Source organism: Amia ocellicauda, chromosome 6 (assembly GCF_036373705.1).
Source record: "Amia ocellicauda isolate fAmiCal2 chromosome 6, fAmiCal2.hap1, whole genome shotgun sequence".
In the NCBI taxonomy this organism is placed as follows: domain Eukaryota; kingdom Metazoa; phylum Chordata; class Actinopteri; order Amiiformes; family Amiidae; genus Amia; species Amia ocellicauda.
The window spans coordinates 3,487,382-3,506,090 of record NC_089855.1 but is presented as its reverse complement, the minus strand read 5'-3'; the positions used below and the strand labels follow the sequence as shown (position 1 = coordinate 3,506,090).

At 40.9% G+C, this 18,709-nt stretch overlaps 2 protein-coding genes across 2 annotated transcripts; both read left to right on the top strand.

Annotated features, from left to right (window-relative positions):
• Window positions 1-6,567: 6,567 nt before the first annotated feature.
• On the top strand, window positions 6,568-14,835 carry LOC136751691 (olfactory receptor 6N2-like). The gene is made up of 3 exons (XM_066707484.1): window positions 6,568-6,657; window positions 6,761-7,375; window positions 14,812-14,835. The coding sequence occupies exons 1-3, from the start codon at window positions 6,568-6,570 to the stop codon at window positions 14,833-14,835; spliced, it is 729 nt and encodes a 242-aa protein (XP_066563581.1).
• On the top strand, window positions 14,832-15,809 carry LOC136751690 (olfactory receptor 2AT4-like). Its single transcript, XM_066707482.1, has one exon. The coding sequence runs from the start codon at window positions 14,832-14,834 to the stop codon at window positions 15,807-15,809; it is 978 nt and encodes a 325-aa protein (XP_066563579.1).
• The last annotated feature ends 2,900 nt before the right edge of the window (window positions 15,810-18,709 follow it).

Below are 18,709 nucleotides of genomic sequence, written 5' to 3'. Positions count from 1 at the left end.
AAGTTCCTGACACCTGTCATTCATCTCAAGAACATGCTCCTTTCTTTGACACAACTCTCAAAAGAGGCTCTGTCACAATTTTACAAATTAACCCAAGTGCCCTACATCCTGCCAAGTACTGTCTAACATTTAGATCAGCAAACACAGCTCCACCAATTTGTTTTCATGCTGAATTTCTCTTCTGAATTCCAGCAAATCAGAGTACAGGTAAAAAACCCAGCTGCACTGAAAAACGTAATGTTGATTCTGTAACCTTTGAATGGTACCAGTGGCACAAATTCAAATGTATCCTTGCCTAACAGAACTATATTGAATTGCACTGGTTTTCTACTTTTTTCACAGCCTCTTTCCTGCACTGCCTTGCATTTAATTCTGATCAATCTAATTGTCCCGCTTTCTCCTACTGATTTGTGTACCCAATGTAAGCACAAACTAACTATTTTGTCTGCACCAAAAAAATATTTCTCTCAGATAGAAGTGTTACATCAGCCTGGTAGGCCAAACCATAAACTAAGTGCAATCCACAGAAAAGCTCATTTACAAGTCTAAGCATAGCCCCATCAGTCTCACTGTGGTTTTCAAATTCTGGAAGAATATCTGATCTGTACAGAGACAACATTTCATAGATTTTTTTTTTCAGTTGCAGTTCTGTCCCACACAAGATTTGTAATTGTTGTGATAATTTCACTCATAAAAATGTACATTCAAGTCATACACCTCATTTCCTGAACCAAACCATGTTTGGGAACATTTAAAAATAGACTGGATAGGATCCTTGGACCACCAGATATTAATGGACACCAAACGAGTACGATGGGTTGAATGGCCTCCTCTCGTTTGTAAACTTTCTTATGTTCTTATTTCTCTGACAGTATTAAATGTACACTGAACAGAGCCTAATGCCTGTTCCCTGCATCCTAAATGCATCCTTGTACCATCCTTCAAAAATTATTGACCTATTTTTGTGCAGACAGTCCAATCATTTTCTGTACGAATTCTCTGTAGTCTTTCTGTGTAACACCCATTTTTTTAAAAACTTCTCTAACAACCTGAGATGCCTTTTGTGTTCTAACTCCCATATTAGCAACTAAGTCCATATACACTTCACCCATGTATCAATTTTCCAGGTATGTTTCAGTCTTGTTCTCCAAGAACTTGTCCAACTCTCCCTTCACTTCTTCATACTCACCCTGCTAGAACAGCACCTCTTCATTTAACTCTCTAACCTTGTCTGCCACACTTAAGATCTGTTTACCATCCATTGCAGATTTTCTGTTATAGTAAATAAGTTTCTTTTACTACGCATCTGTTTCTGCATCTCTTCCTTTAACACCTCAGTGCTCTGCTCAAACTTAGCATTACCCAAAGCAAGTTGATCTTTCTCCTCCCTAAGCTGAAGTGCCTGTCTCTACATTTCTTGATTTTTGTCATCTCTATGTCCAGTCCTTTTATTGACATTTCCAACACTCGTCCGGGCTAATTTGTCTGAAATGGTTCTCAATTCATTTTTCAGTTTAACTATCTTCACCTCAGTCTTATACAGCCGAACCCCCCTCTCTTTCTCTCTGTGTCTATTCGGTCTTTTTCGTCTGCCAGAGCTTTATGTCTCGGTTCCACTGGCTTAAGCGTCCGTGTCGTGCCATGCCGTCCTCAGACACGTCCCAGAGCTTTTTTTTGCAAAATTAGGCCGCTGTGAAGTCCGTCCCTCTGATGGAGGAGCAGCGACTGTGGGTTTGGTTTGTTTCGTTTTAAACAGAGACAGAGAACAACACTACGAGCGATACAGCCTGACGAGGAGAGGACTTGTGTGTCTGTTTTATTCTTTCTGCTTTACATGATTGTAAACAGCGTAATAAATACACGTTTCTGTTAAGAGATGTTAGGAAGAGCTAAACGTGTATAGACAACATTATATTCAGACAAGCACGTCCTCATAAGAATACGTTTCCATGTGCAACAATAATACTAAATAGCGAATCGTCATCATTTGTGCTAGTATATATGTATTTTAAACTGCACAGCGTGACTCCCTTAATTTATTACTCTTACTACAGATTTGTAACTGCAAACAATACTTTTTGCCGTATTATTTATAATTTATTTATCAGACGTCCTTAACCAGGGCAAGTTACAATTGAAACAAAATACACACGTTTCACGATTAATCATCCAGCTACAATATAGCCGGTTATAATTTAACTAAAGTGTGCGTGTCTCAGTCATGGCGTTTATGGACGCATTTATTAAACCAGTCCTTAATGTTTTAGAGGGAAACCCAGATCTGCTGTATTTATTTATTCATTAATTTAACTTGTAAATGGACATGTTAACTAAATCATGTTCACCTTAACACTGACTGTCTATGCGGATTGTCCTGCACACCATTCACACAACACAGCCTGAAACACCAGCCAGTTATTCATAAAATATTAAGAATATCGGCTGCTACGATGCGATTATTATCCTTCAGTTTATTTTAACTAGTCACGGAACTGCACCGGTCCTGTGAAATCCAAGTTTTTAATGCTCTCAGATATTAACTGTAAGCAGTCATTGTTTCTGTATGTGGATTTCACTCCATGCTGCTAATAAACTTGTAATTTTTTCGTGATCGCACACGGCATTTGAGATTATATCTTCCGACACAATGTATCTGATCTCCTCCCTGTGAAGTCAAACACACATCTCCAATTCTGAAAGCGAATCATGTCCTCAGTGGGGAGGGACGTTTACGGACACGTCCAGTACCAGCAAGTTAACCAGCCACAAAACACGGACGCGTCCAGACGCTCAGCCAGTGGAAACACCCGTTTAAGCGTCTGGGGCCGGACTGTCTGCCAGTGGAAACGGGGCATTACATTCTGAGGTCAAGTCGTTAATTTTCATCATCTCTTTTCATATTCCGTTAACTACAGAATCCACATTTTGCAAACTAAGCAAATGGCTCTCTGGGCTTCCTGCACCTGCATCTGAAGCCTCGCCATCTCCCGAGTCATGCACAATTCTTTCAAACAACAGTGTGAATCCTGCCACCTCTAATGTTGTCTTGCTATACTTTGCTTCCAATGTCTTTACATACTTGAATAGCTCACAGCAACCACCTGTATCAGTTATACACCTGCACTATTGACTTTGGTTTTTAACAAAACAGATATTAAATAAAAGCAAGACAAATCCACAACTAGGATTCAGTTTGTTAGTTTCCTGTCTGTCATATACATTAATGCATGTTTTATCATAATATGGGCAATAATACAAATGTACACTTCAAAGGACTCCCACAGTCATATGCAACAACAACAAAATGTATGCATTGACACTTTAAGTTAAAAGAGGAAATAAGAAATACAAAATTAAAATTGCAGTCAAACCTGTGGCTCATCGCTTAGTACACAATGGAATGCTGGAATACACGCGCGCTCCCGCTGCTGAGGGAAAATGGCGGTTCGTGTTAGAATTTCTTTTTTCCCCAAAAATATATGGCATATGATGTATTTAAAGCCTTGCAAATTACAGAGCCCAAAAAGTTTGGCTTAGGTCTGTATAAAAATTGAAAGTAGAGGGGTATGGCCACCTCTCATATTAGTGACACAGGCGTTTTACAGTGCATCCGTAAAGTTTCACAGCGCTTCACTTTTTCCACATTTTGTTATGTTACAGCCTTATTCCAAAATGGATTAAATTCATTATTTTCCTCAAAATTCTACAAACAATACCCCATAATGACAACATGAAAGAAGTTGGTTTGAAATCTTTGCAAATTTATTAAAAATAAAAAACAAAAAAAGCACATGTACATAAGTATTCACAGCCTTTGCTATTACACTCAAAATTGAGCTCAGGTGCATCCACTGATCATCCTTGAGATGTTTCTACAAATTGATTGAAGTCCACCTGTGGTAAATTCAGTCGATTGGACATGATTTGGAAAGGCACACACTTGTCTATATAAGGTCCCACAGCTAACAGTGCATGTCAGAGCACAAACCAAGCCATGAAGTCCAAGGAATTGTCTGTAGACCTCTGAGACAGGATTGTATTGAGGCACAGATCTGGGGAGGGGTACAGAAAAATGTCTGCAGCATTGAAGGTCCCAATGAGCACAGTGGGCTCCATCATCCGTAAATGGAAGACGTTTGGAACCACCAGGACTCTTCCTAGAGCTGGCCGCCAAACTGAGCAATTGGGGGAGAAGGGCCTTAGTCAGGGAGGTGACCAAGAACCCGATGGTCACTCTGACAGAGCTCCAGCATGTTTCTGTGGAGAGAGGAGAACCTTCCAGAAGAACAACCATCTCTGCAGCACTCCACCAATCAGGCCTGTATGGTAGAGTGGCCAGACAGAATCCACTCCTCAGTAAAAGGCACATGACAGCCCACCTGGAGTTTGCCAAAAGACACCTGAAGGACTCTCAGACCATGAGAAACAAAGATTGAACTCTTTGGCCTGAATGGGAAGCGTCATGTCTGGAGGAAACCAGGCACTGCTCATCACCTGGCCAATACCATCCCTACAGTGAAGCATGTTGGTGGCAGCATCATGCTGTGGGGATGTTTTTCAGTGGCAGGAACTGGGAGACTAGTCAGGATCGAGGGAAAGATGAATGCAGCAATCCTTGATGAAAACCTTCTCCAGAGCACTCTGGACCTCAGACTGGGGTGAAGGTTCATCTTCCAACAGGATAACGACCCTAAGCACACAGCAAGGATAACAAAGCAGTGGATACAGAACAACTCTGTGAATGTCCTTGAGTGGCCCAGCCAGAGCCCAGGCTTCAACCCGATTGAACATCTCTGGAGAGATCTGAAAATGGCTGTGCTCCCCATCCAACCTGATGGAGCTTGAGAGGTCCTGCAAAGAAGAATGGGAGAAACTGCCCAAAAATAGGTGTTTTAACATCTTACTCAAAAAGACTTGAGGCTGTAATTGGTGCCAAAGGTGCTTCAACAAAGTATTGAGCAAAGGCTGTGAATACTTATGTACATGTGCTTTTTTTGTTTTATATTTTTAATACGTTTGCAAAGATTTCAAACCAACTTCTTTCACGTTGTCATTATGGGGTATTGTTTGTAGAATTTTGAGGAAAATAATGAATTTATTCCATTTTGGAATAAGGCTGTAACATAACAAAATGTGGAAAAAGTGAAGCACTGTGAATATTTTCTGGATGCACTGTATACATGCTGGTTCATATGTAAGTATTCCTCCCAATATACAGTGAGGGAAAAAAGTATTTGATCCCCTGCTGATTTTGTACATTTGCCCACTGACAAAGAAATGATCAGTCTATAATTTTAATGGTAGGTGTATTTTAACAGTGAGAGACAGAATAACAACAAAAAAATCAAGAAAAATGCATTTCAAAAAAGTTATACAATATATCTCTTAAAGGGAGTGCTCCTAATCTCAGCTCGTTACCTGTATAAAAGACATCTGTCCACAGAAGCAATCAATCAATCAGATTCCAAACTCTCCACCATGGCCAAGACCAAAGAGCTATCCAAGGATGTCAGGGACAAGATTGTAGACCTACACAAGGCTGGAATGGGCTACAAGACCATCGCCAAGCAGCTTGGTGAGAAGGTGACAACAGTTGGTGCGATTATTCGCAAATGAAAGAAACACAAAATAACTGTCAGTCTCCCTCGGTCTGGGGCTCCATGCAAGATCTCACCTCGTGGAGTTTCAATGATCATGAGAACGGTGAGAAATCAGCCCAGAACTACACATGAGGATCTTGTTAATGATCTCAAGGCAGCTGGGACCATAGTCACCAAGAAAACAATTGGCAACACACTACGCCGTGAAGGACTGAAATATGGCCTAGCCAGTCTCCAGACCTTAATCCCATAGAAAATCTGTGGAGGGAGCTGAAGTTTCGAGTTGCCAAACGTCAGCCTCGAAAACTTAATGACTTGGAGAGGATCTGCAAAGAGGAGTGGGACAAAATCCCTCCTGAGATGTGTGCAAACCTGGTGGCCAACTACAAGAAACGTCTGACCTCTGTGATTGCCAACAAGGGTTTTGCCATCAAGTACTAAGTCGACCATCCTCATTAACATGCAAATCGATTTATAACTTTTTTGAAATGCGTTTGTCTGGATTTTGGCTCTCACTGTTAAAATACACCTACCATTAAAATTATAGACTCATCATTTCTATGTTAGTGGGCAAACGTACAAAATCAGCAGGGGATCAAATACTTTTTTCCCTCACTGTATATTACTGGAATATGCGATCATACGTAAACAGCCTCCTTCACACTGACTGCAGACTGACTGATGCATTATTCGAGAAAAAAGGGGAGAAATTAAAGTGTTGAAAAACATTAAAACTAAGGGGTGGGTGAAATGAAAGAGTTGGAAAAATAAATCTTCTGCTGGTTGTGCCTCCCAGGCTTACACTTATTAGCTGTTTACTGCTTTAAATTAAATAAATGCATAACTGAGCCAGTGTCCCCCTGCCCTCCCAGCTGCGCATCTTCTCTGCACAGACCCTGTGTGTCACTGAGCCATGAGTGACCCCAACACCTCCCTTCCCTCAGCCTCCTATTTCATTATTGTGGGAATGCCAGGCCTGCAGGAGCACTACACCACACTCTTCTTCATGTTCCTCCTCCTCTTCCTGGCCACCATTCTGGGGAACCTACTGATACTGGTACTGGTGTCTCTGGACCTCGGGCTCCACACACCCATGTACATCTTCCTGTGGAACCTGACTCTCCTGGATGTGCTGCTGACAACTGCCATGATACCCAAAGCTGCTGGCAGTGCTGTGGGGCCACTACAGGACCATCTCTATCGCAGGCTGCTTCCTGCAGATGTACTTCATCATCTCATTTGCCACTGTAGAAATATTCCTCGTGGCAGCCATGGCTTATGACCGGTACGTGGCTGTGGTGAAGCCCCTGCATTACAACACCATCATCAGCACCAGGGTGTGCCTAAGGATGATGTCCACAATCTGGGCACTGGGCTTCCTCCTCCCTGTGGTGCCTGGGATCCTGGCCATTTCAATGCCATACTCTACCTCCAACTATGTCTTACATTGCTTCTGTGACTACCCCACTGCAATGTCTCTACCCTGTGCTGATGTGACAGCCCAGGTGAATTTTGCCCTGTTGATCGCCATGGTGGTTGACTGGGGGCCATTTATTTTTGTGCTGTTTACCTACTGCAGGATTATAATAGCGGTGATGAAAATGAAATCCAACGAGAGCTGTAAGAAAGCCTTCTACATGTGCTCCTCCCTCATAGTGCTGGTGGTGCTGTACTACGTCTCCTCGGCTGTGGTGTATATTGGGTTGAGAGTGGACAGCATTTCACCCATTGGTCGCATTTTCATCGGTGGGCTGAACTACTTCCTCACCCCCCTGGTAAATCCCATCATCTACAGCTTAAGGAATAAGAAGATAATGGCAGCAGCTCAGAGGTACATTATAATCAAATGTTTATTTCCACACAGTGCCAAGAACACTGTCAGGGCTGCCAAATAAAACTCATTCTCTGGTTTTACTATGTACATTTACAAGTTAACGCCTCTGTAAATCCTTCAACAGAAAAGGAAAGAAACTTAAAAACACGTTTTGCAAAGACAGAACCAGATGGCGTGTGCTGGTTTGCCTGTATAAACTCAGGTGCGGATGCAGCCATGTAGGTCAACCAGTTCACTGAATTCTTCAACTTATGTAGAACGTCCCCCTGTGTTCATGTCACAACATATAAAACAAAGCACCAGCATCACATTGTATTAAGTGACACACACACATTCACAGACACACACCCACACACAAACACAAACACTCTCACACTGACACACAAACACCCTGTATACAGATCCTTACTTAATAAAAAGCAAATAAATAATATTGCAATTAGATTTTCTTCACGTGACCAGGTGTAGGTCTGCCCTTGATACTAGAGATGTATTTTAAAAAGTAATACCACAGTGACTGGATGTCAAATACACAATATTAAACAAACAAAGCTGAGTCTGATTTACTGTTTTTACACTTGCAGCTACAGTTCAAATTCAAACAAGGATACCTTTCTTTCTGTATTGATATCATACTATGTTACTAGGCCTAATCACTTGCTAACTGCAAATAACAACTAAATACTTGTGCAAAGAAAAGTTGCCATGGTTTGTAATTTGCAATTGGTAATTAAGTATTAGCATGAATTTTGACTCATCCCCCGCAAAGCATATAGACAGGGCATGTAACTTCCTCATGTGTTTGGCAGATGTAATCGCCAGAAGAAACGCCGTCATCAGCTACACTATCTTTAGGTCAGCTGATTGTACTGGTTTGAATGGGGCCTCGGAATTTGCTTCCAGCACTACATCAGGGCGCCATGCAGGCAGGGAAAGAGTGTGAGCAGGTTGAAGCCTGAGCAGTCGTTTCAAAACCTGCGAGACCAAAAAGTGGGACACAGCCGGCTCGCCATAAATCCATATGTACCATGTACCAGAGTTGGCCACCAGGTACACTTTGAGCGTGGATGGGGACCTGCCCTCATTCAGAAGCTCCTGCAGAAATTGCAAAATAACCCCTTTGGGGCAAGGGACCATCATTCAAGGTCAACTGGCCTTGATCAGCATTTTTGCCACAGAGCATGATAGGATGTTAATTGCTTAATTGTATCATGCTGTATACCTGTCTGGAGGCGTCTGCATTTGTTGTGTTCCTTTAATGCTCCATTTATTCAGGTTTTTCCTTTAATTTGTCACCTGTCTGTATGTATGTATAATCTACTACTACCTTATATAATTCCTTACTAACTTACATATATATTTATATTGTGAGCTATCAGGCTGCAAGCACAGCTTCCAGGGCAGAACACAGAAGAGGCAAACACCTGAGTGAAAGAATTGGGACTGGTTTTATTTTGCATTTGTCTCTTTTTTAAATGACAAAAACTGGGGAGGATTACCAAAATAATAAAAAAATCCTGGTCAAACGTTGCACCCAGTCTCTCCTCAAAACAAATGGGAAAAAAAACAACAAATCAAAACACACGTGTATTCACACCTGTAACCTTGTAGAACCCGAAATAACTGGAAAAGTCGTTGAGATTAAGCAAATAGAACTATCAAGCCAGCTTTATAGTAAAATGACGTAGAATCTTGTGGGCATTCATCCAATCAAAGGCTTCAAAAGTTGCAAGCTCTGCAAAGTTTGTAGGCTGCCCTTCCCAAGGGAGGAGGTCATCATGGAGGCAGATGATGTCTGGTCCTGTTACAGCATACAAATGATACAATCGTGTGGTTTTCTTAACAACGAGGTAACATCTTTAGCTTTGAGAGGAGAAACAGGAAATCCACACACAGACAAACCCAAGGGTGGATACATTCGGGAAAACCCATTTCTCTTATCATACAAAAACAGAAACGGTGAGAGAATTTAAGAAAGGGTGTATCGTTAACTGCTTTATTTGGCCTCCCACTAATGAATCCAATTTGCCAAGTCTGCACAAAATGTCATTATTTCTAATATCAATATAAAATATGATATAGTTAATATAAAACACTTTCTTCATCATTCCAATACAGAGTCTTCATTTCCCTCCTGTTTGGCAATAGAGCAAAGTGAAAAGAAGCCAAAAGAATCGTGTTTGTCAGTTACAATAATTTCTTCCTCCTGAGGGGCAGGTGGTATAGTGCTGCGTTTTCAGCTCCCATCCATCCCAACCTGCCACCTATGAGGTGTGTATGTATGTATGGCAAGGTATTCAAATAATCAGGGAATAGGAATGTCTTTTCTTTGCCTGGTCAGGCAGACAATTATGCCATAACCACACATTATCGAATATTGAATTCTCTTATGGAAATTGCAGTGGCCACCTACAATTTCCTGGAGCTTTACCGTGCATCTCAAAATTATGTTTCATCCTGCCCCAGGTTATAAAGGTCAATCCCCAGTTACTACCTACATAATACATACATTTTGTTGCTTTTAAGAGAATACAAAAGTCAGCAAAATGTTATTTTAACAAATTCAGTTTACATATATTTCTATTGCATTTTAATTTATAAACATTGTACATTCTACAAATCTCAAGAGAAGGGCAATGGACTTATTATTACTTCATGTATTTTATTCTATTTATTTGAATAATTTGACATCTCCACCAAAAGTACATTAAAATTAAACTATCAATACAAGAATATATGCTATTGCGGACGTCATCCAAGCTGTTTCACAATGTTTTGTAGATCCCTATAATATGGAAAACCTTTATTCATAGTATTTTAACTTATTTCTCCATAAAGTCAACCATCACTTCAGCGTTGTGGCCCTCAACATCGATCTGTTCAAGATGCCGTGTGGCTGTCTTTAAAGCCGTGTCCTCGGCCTACTGTGTCTCAACGAGAACACCAGCTTCTTCTCCATATGCACCTCTGCCACTGCGGGTCAAATATCGGTTCCTTCAGGACACGATTCACAACGTGAATCATCTGAAGACACAATGTGTGGTTTATACAACATCAGAGATCCTCCTTATAAAAGGCATCTCTATCACATGGACAGTAGTTGACATTCGCACAATCTTTAAGGTTTCCAGTATAGGGACAATTCAAAATAATAATCCTAATTCCAATTTATCACAAATTATTTGAGTACAGCACTCAGCTGTCATCAGCAGCATCATATCTCCTGTGTTACTGAATCAACTTTACTTCCTAGTGTAAGTACTCTGTTTTTATGTAGAGCTGTCAAACTTTCAAAATAATGTATCTCTTTCCTTTTCATCTAACTTAAATATCTGAGACCATTTTAATAATTATTACAGCAGTTCCTTCAACAATAAACCTATAACCCAATTATACCTTAATTAGGGCAGGCTGATTCCAGGGCCAGTAATGATCCATCCCATGAGGTGTGCTGGGTCTGGTCAGCCCTCTTTCAGACCCCCATAAGCTCCTACTAGTGGCTGATCCTTGAGGTGGCTCACATTATATATAAATTAGTGAGCCACGTGAGTGAGGCGCAGCCGGAACGCGTTCAGTGCTAGGTCAAGGTGTATTAATAGAATATTAGAGAGCTTTGCTTGATACAACCTGAGGATCCCAAGGTGAAATGGCAAAGAGACAGTTCTGGTGTGGGCGTCACTGTTTAAACAAACAGGAAACAAGAAGGTGCTGTTTATGTGACACACAAACTTGGATAGAAAAATGTTCCATATGATATTACATGGAACTTTACCACTCCCTCGTAGAGCAACCCTCATACATTCGTCCAGAAAATGAGCACAGAGAAACTCAAACCTGCTATGCCCTTCTAGCAGAAGCTAACTCATGCACTGTCAGGGATGAAGCATCTCTCAGCACATCAAGCTTGAAAAATGGGTAGAAATGTGTGGCATAGCCCTCGAGGGTCGGTGAGAGGCCCCCACCAGAGGGAAGACCACGGCCAGCAGCACCGGTTAAGAGCTTCCTGATCTCCTTGCTGCTGTAACAACTATATTGCCTGGAGGGAAGGAAACCATTTGGCCAAGGACCACCAGAGACTTATTTTCTCCTACATGCCATCCATAGGAGTTTTTGTTATTCTCTTCTCCGTGCCTAATGGTTTATTTATTTAATGTTTGTTTACTTTATTTTAGATCATCTCAACTGTTCAAGGTCTATTTTTATTTATTTTATTGTATTATTTATGTATTCTTAGATTTTGCTGTACTTGTGCAAAGGGCGCTATACAAATAAAAATGGATTGATTGATAGCCTCAGGTAAAACCTCAGATAAAGGGTTTCCCCAAAAAAGCACCTGTGAAGTAGCCATGCCACATGGGGATGCACCACTAGCTGCTCTGGCACCCGGAGACCAGCTGCCTCTTACGCCAGGGCAAGCGACTACACAATCCAGTGAGACAGGCCCCAAAACTAGGGCAGCATGACAGTCTGACAAATAGAGTATCAACATAACATTGTACTGCCTGCACAGGGCAAAGGAAATGCAGATGGAAACCCATCAACTCCAGTGGCTTATTGACATGATACAGTATCAAATGTTGGGTGAAAAGTGTGACACAGAAAGGCTCTGGAGCCTTCATTTGCTAAATACAAACAGGAAGGACAAATGCAGGACCAAAAGTTAAGCCAGGAGTGAAAGGGGCAACAAGGAGGTGTGGCTTGTCCTTCTCAGGCAATCTGTCGTGAGAAAGCCACAGTTGGAGCTTGGTAGCAACTAGGGTCAACAGTGAATGGCCAGATGCACGCAATAAATACATCATGAGCTCCACAATGAAGTTGGTAGCTCCAGCAATCTCTGGCATGACCTCTGGGGTAAAATCTGCCTTATGGTTCTCTACCAGATCCCACCACATACACCGCCAGCAAGCTGGAACTGTTCTGTATGTTCTTAAGTTCTTAAGTCAGTGAGTGAAAGCTGTGAGAGAACAAGCAAATGGGGTTGCCAAATTAATTCTGGAGAGGGCTGCTGTCTCCTCTCCAGGTGTGTTGGAGTCATGCTCTCCACCTGAAGCCTCGAGGAATACAGCAGTGTACACTGGCAGTGTAGAAGAATCAGGGAAACTGTGTCGCAGGTGGCCTTGAGGCTGCAGGGGTATATATATAGACAGAAATAATTGCGTCAGCAGCAGGCTATTGTGTGAAGGTAATTGAATGGTATTGAAAAGGTAAAGAGGGTGTCTCTACAGTGTGCAGTGTACTTGTACTGAAGCAGGGTGTGGGCAAAGTCACTGATTGCACACAGAAGCTGATTTCCACCATGATGCTTCAGGAACTGATAAAAGTGTTTTCTTCTCACTGTAAGTTCTGTGAGTCTCATCCCTGTGGTGCTCCCTTTCTCTGTGTCTCTCTGAGGGTTAATGAAGACTGCAGCACTGCAGACAGCAGCCTCTGGGGTCAGCGCGAGAGGCCGCCCCAAAAAAATGACACGTGAAGAGTCTGGTCCAGAAGAGCTGTGACTGGAGCTGAAGAGTGAAGTGAACAGACACACAGCCCAGGTACCTGGCACTGAACGTCACTCCACACTGAGCCACAGACCACAGACACAAACTGACTTCTGAAGGTTTGAACTTCTTTTAAAATACTTTTAAATCCAGATTCTGCAACAGAATTACTCAAATTTAGTTTCATTCCATTTCTTCTCAAAGGATAATTTATGTTATTCAATGAAGTCTGTTTATAATATATTCATAATCAGTTAGATCACATTAATGAATTATGTTTTCCTATATTTAAGATACATTTTAAAGAATATATTTGTATACAGAATACACAATGTTGTTACAGTATATATATATACTATTTAACTATTGCTTTAAATTAAATTATATATATATATATATATATATATATATATATATATATATATATATATATATATATAATTTCATTTAAAGCAATAGTTAAAGGTGTGAATACATCTGACCCTCATGTTTTCAAGAAATGCATAATGTATTGATGTATTGATGTATGTATTGATGAAAAACATTTTGCTCTGTGAAATGCTAAGATTACAGATTAATATTCTTCAGATGTTTTTCAGCAGGACACATACTCCAATCCATAAATCTTTCTTTGATATGATACATTTTGTTAATATTTTCTTCATAGGAATATGAATGATTCTACAGAGCAGTGTATATACTGTAAATTGGGACATGCAAACCTTTGATTACATTAACTTCACTTTAAATAATAATTGTGCCTGTAAAAGTAAAATAGGAATATATTTGATTCATGTGCTTTAAAAAACGATTTTAAATAACTTCAATCAGCACCTGTTTTACAGTTTGTATTGTATTATAAAATTAAAAACACAGATTGAAATCAAAGCAATAAAATGTCTGGTTCTTTTCTTGTTCAATGTTTACTTCTGTCCCTTTTCCACTGACACAACCAACCCGACCCAGAACGAAGCCGGAACCAAGCTGAGCTGGCCTGGTACAGGTTGCGTGATTCTGCTCAGGTAAATGATGTCACACGCTGTGGAAGTCAAGAGTCGTGCACCTGACATTAAAAGATAGTCGGGTTTTTCACATGACAATAATGAAGGATCTTGAGAGTGAGGTTATTCTCGTAATTTGGTTTCATAATTGTTTACTACATGGAAGTGAAAACGAACTTGCCTGGATACCAAATTGTAATAGTGATGCTGCAGAGACATTAATTAAAGCATATTCTCAAATGCAACAAAAACCTATGAAAGACCGTAACGATTTAATAGAATTTCTATTTGTTAAGGTTATAGTATTGTTTAGGTAGTCATTGAACCCTGATAATATGGAGTATTCCAACATGCGCTGAAACAGTCAATTTATATAATAATTATGTATAAATATATTGATCTATATATATATAACATTGTGAAAAGAAATATTGCCTTTTAACAGAAGAGTCTAAAATGCTTAATGTAGAAATCGCTTAACATAGCTTACTGTAATTAAAATGTAATAATTTATATCCATTACACGACTGATACCATTCAGGCTGATACACCAAAGACTGATGTTTAAAGTGATATTAAAACCATATGTATCTTGTTAAGCCCTATTGTAGCGAAGCGTGTGTTGCGCTTAATGTGGTTTACTATATTGGGCTTAACATGAAGTTGATATTAATTGTGGTTCAGTAAAATTGGTGAAGAACATGTCTAACCAACAACACACCAACCACAAAAAGGCGAGATGAGCTTCTCTGAGAAAGTTTCTAAAAATGTAAAACTTTAGGGGGAAAAAATTAGCAAATGGTCACAAAATGCTGACTCTCAAAAGCCGGCTAATAGGTCTTCATAACTAAGCCAGTGTCCCCCTGTCCTCCCAGCTGCCCCTCTTCTCTTCACAGACCCTGTGTGGCACTGAGTCATGAGCGACCCCAACACCTCCCTGCCCTCTGCTTCCCAGTTCATCATTGTGGGAATGCCAGGCCTACAGGAGCACTACACCACACTCTTCTTCATCTTCCTCCTTCTCTTCCTGGCCACCATACTGGGGAACCTGCTGATCATAGTGCTGGTGTCCCTGGACCCCCGTCTCCACACACCCATGTACTTCTTCCTGTGTAACCTGGCTGTCCTGGATGTGCTGCTGACCATTACCATCACACCCAAGCTGCTGGCGGTACTGCTGGGGCACAACAGAATCTCCTTCACAGGCTGCCTTCTGCAGATGTACTTTTTTAATGCTTTCTGTGCCACTGAAGTTTTCCTTGTGGCAGCCATGGCTTACGACCGGTACGTGGCCGTGGTGATGCCACTGCATTATAACGGTATCATCAGCACCAGGTTGTGTCTCAGGATGATGGCCACAGCCTGGGCTGTGGGATTCCTCTCCCCCGTGCCATCTGTGGCCCTGGCCAGTTCAGTGCCATTCTGTACCTCCAACTATGTCTTACATTGTTTCTGTGACTACCCCACTGTAATGTCTCTAGCCTGTGCTGATGTGACGGTCCAGGTGAATTTTACCCTGTTGGTCGCCATGGTGGTTATCTGGGGGCCTTTTCTGTTTGTGTTGTGGTCCTACTACAGGATCATAATATCGGTGGTGAAAATGAAATCCATGGAGAGCCGGAAGAAGGCCTTCTACATGTGCTCCTCCCACGTAGTGCTGGTGGTGCTGTACTATGTCTCCTCGGCTGTGGTGTATATAGGGCTAAGAGTGGACAGCATTTCCCCCATTGGACGCATTTTCATCGGTGCGCTGTACTACTTCCTCACCCCCCTGGTCAACCCTGTCATCTACAGCTTAAGGAATGAGAAGATCAAGGCAGCAGCTCAGAGGTACTTTGGACTCAAGTTTGTCTTTCCACACACTGCCAAGAACACTGTTAGCGCTGCTGAATAAAACTCATTTTCTAGATTCTCTGTCCATTCCAGAGCAGGGACCCAGCCAATGCCTCTGTAAATCCCTCAACAAAGAAGGAGGGAAACTGAAAAACAGAATCAAACAGAGGCTGAAAGGGCAAGTGGGGCAGAATTAAAAAGGTGCTGATAACCCCCATGAGCTGAGCTGTAGGGCTCTGCAGTAATAAGGGGTGGGAGATGATTGCCATTAGGATCTGTGCCCTTCAGGACTAACTCATATGGACGTGAGACCAGTTTATCAAAACCTTAATAATGCAACCATTGTAAGGGAATGAAACCAGTTCTAATGGGAAATTAATGTGATCTTTGTACATGAATGGCTTTTATAATTTTGCAAAGACAGAACAAGAAGACATGTGCTGGTTTGCCTGTATAAACTCAGGGGCAGATGCAGCCGTGTAGATCGACTAGTTCACTTAATTCTTCAAGTTGCGCAAAAGGTCCCTCTGTGTCCAACTGTCCCCACATATGAAACAAAGCACAAGCATCACGTTGTATTTGGTAACACACAAACACCCATACACACATTGTATACAAATCCTTATTTAAGTTAAAATACATAACTTTTTTCACACTTGACCAGGTGTAAATGTGTCCTTGATACTGGTAGGGATGAATTCAAAATATTGATACCACAGTGACTGGATGTTAAATACAGAATATTAAACGAGCAAAGCTGAGTCTTAGTGAATATTTTTACATCTGGCCATTCACTGGTGACCCTGAATTGATCACTGATATTAAGATATTTTACCATCTTAAATGTTTTTAAAAGTATATATATAAAAAGAAAAACATTATGAATCTCATTACCTTAGAGCCCAATCACCTGCTAACTGCAAATAACAACCAAGTACTTCAAAAATTCATAGAAAAGGTGTCATGTTTTGTTATTTGGAATTGGCGAGTGGGTCAAAGTTGTCTTTGAGTTGCCTGTGGATTTTTTTTTTTTTTTGTAATTTACTTTTACAATTTACTAATACTGTTCTAATTAAATGAAAAAAGCGAAAGCCCCCACAACAACATAACTACATAGCTTATTAGGCTATATTTTCCATGTTGCCCAAAGTGTGTCCCCCCACCCCCCCCGCTCTCATAGTCTGACCTGATTTGGGGGGGGGTGAGTTCAGTAAGTCAGAACACGAAAAATGATCCATTAGCATCAGTAGCCACTTCAAACGATGTCAAAAAGACCAAAGCCCTCTGGTGCCCAGGGGAAAAAAGAAGAGAAGTGGAGGACAAACGGGATAAGGACAGAGGTGATGTGATGTGATGTGATGAATGAGTAAATATGAACATACATAAGAAAGTTTACAAACGAGAAGGGGCCATTCTCCCCATCGTGCTCGTTTGGTGTCCATTAAAAACTAAGTGATCCAAGGATCCTATCCAGTCTTTTTTTAATTTTCCCAAATTGTCTCTTCAGCCACATCGCTGGGGAGTTTGTTCAGATTGTGACGCCTCTCTGTGTGAAGAAGTGTTTCCTGTTTTCTGTCTTAAATGCCTTGAAGCCCAATTTCCATTTGTGTCCCCGGGTGCGTGTGTCCCTGCTGATCTGGAAAAGCTCCTCTGGTTTGATGTGGTCGATGCCTTTCATGATTTTGAAGACTTGAATCAAGTCCCCACGTAGTCTCCTCTGTTCCAGGGTGAAAAGGTTCAGTTCCCTCAGACTTTCAGTAGGACGTTCCCTTCAGACCTGGAATAAGTCTGGTTGCTCTCCTCTGAACTGCCTCTAGAGCAGCGATATCTTTCTTGAAGTGTGGAGCCCAGAACTGTCCACAGTATCCAGATGAGCTCTAACTAGTGCATTGTACAGTCTGAACATCACTGCCCTTGTTCTCAATTCTACACTTTTGACAATATACCCTAACATCCTGTTTGCCTTTTTATTGCTTCCCCACATTGTTTGGATGGCGAAAGTGAGGAGTCCACATAGACTCCTAGGTCTTTCTCATGCGTTACTTCATCTAGTTCTATTCCTCCCATAGTGTAATTATAGTGGACATTTTTGTTACCTGCATGTAATACCTTGCAACTCCTCTAATCGACACCCTCTGTTTTCTATACATCAACCAGTTCATAATCCATCTAGTTACATTACCCTGAATGCCTACAGCTTCCAATTTGAAGATCAGTCTTCGGTGTGGAGCTTTACTATGCTGTTCACTGTCTGTGCTACTTTTCTCAGTTATCTTTGTTGCATAAACAGCTTTAAAGAGTGAAGGAAACATTTCACATAGAAACAGACACCTTTGAGCAATAAAAGTCACATGATTACTTAATGCACTCTCCAGAAAAGGTATTTCAGTTTGAATTTTTAACCTTGTGTATATGTTTTGTTTTGTTAGATTGGTGTTGTGCTTGTTACATTAATCCTGCTACCATGTCAGTCTCTGAAGTTTCCACTAAGATGCTTCAGGAACTGATAAAAGTGTTTTCTTCTCACTGTAAGCCCTGTGAGTCTGATCCCTTTGGTGCTCCCCTTCTCTGTGTCTCTCTGAGGGTTAATAAAGACTGCAGCACTGCAGACAGCTGCCTCTGGGGTCAGCACGAGAGGACGCCCATAAAAAACGACAGGTGAAATGTCTGGTCCAATTACTCCGATATTGCTTTATCCTGTTTTATCTCAGGAGGTTAAATTATGATATTCAATGACACTCCAATAATATATTTTACAAATTTTCACCAATATCATGTTTTCTAAATATGTTTCTAACTTATGTGTTGTTAATCAATTAGATCACATTCATGAATTGTATTTTTCTATATGCAACATATATTGTAAATATTTTTGTAAATAGACTTGCATAAATATATTTCAAACCTCAAAATGTAATATTTTTTATTTAATACATATATATTTGTTAACAAAATAAATTT

Coding starts and splice junctions, on each gene's coding strand:
- LOC136751691 (XM_066707484.1), top strand. CDS start 6,568: ATGCCAGGCCTGCAGGAGCACTACACCACACTCTTCTTCATGTTCCTC. Junction 6,658..6,760: donor TGGGGAACCTACTGATACTG/GTACTGGTGTCT, acceptor TGATACCCAAAG/CTGCTGGCAGTGCTGTGGGG. Junction 7,376..14,811: donor ACTACTTCCTCACCCCCCTG/GTAAATCCCATC, acceptor TTCTCTTCACAG/ACCCTGTGTGGCACTGAGTC.
- LOC136751690 (XM_066707482.1), top strand. CDS start 14,832: ATGAGCGACCCCAACACCTCCCTGCCCTCTGCTTCCCAGTTCATCATT.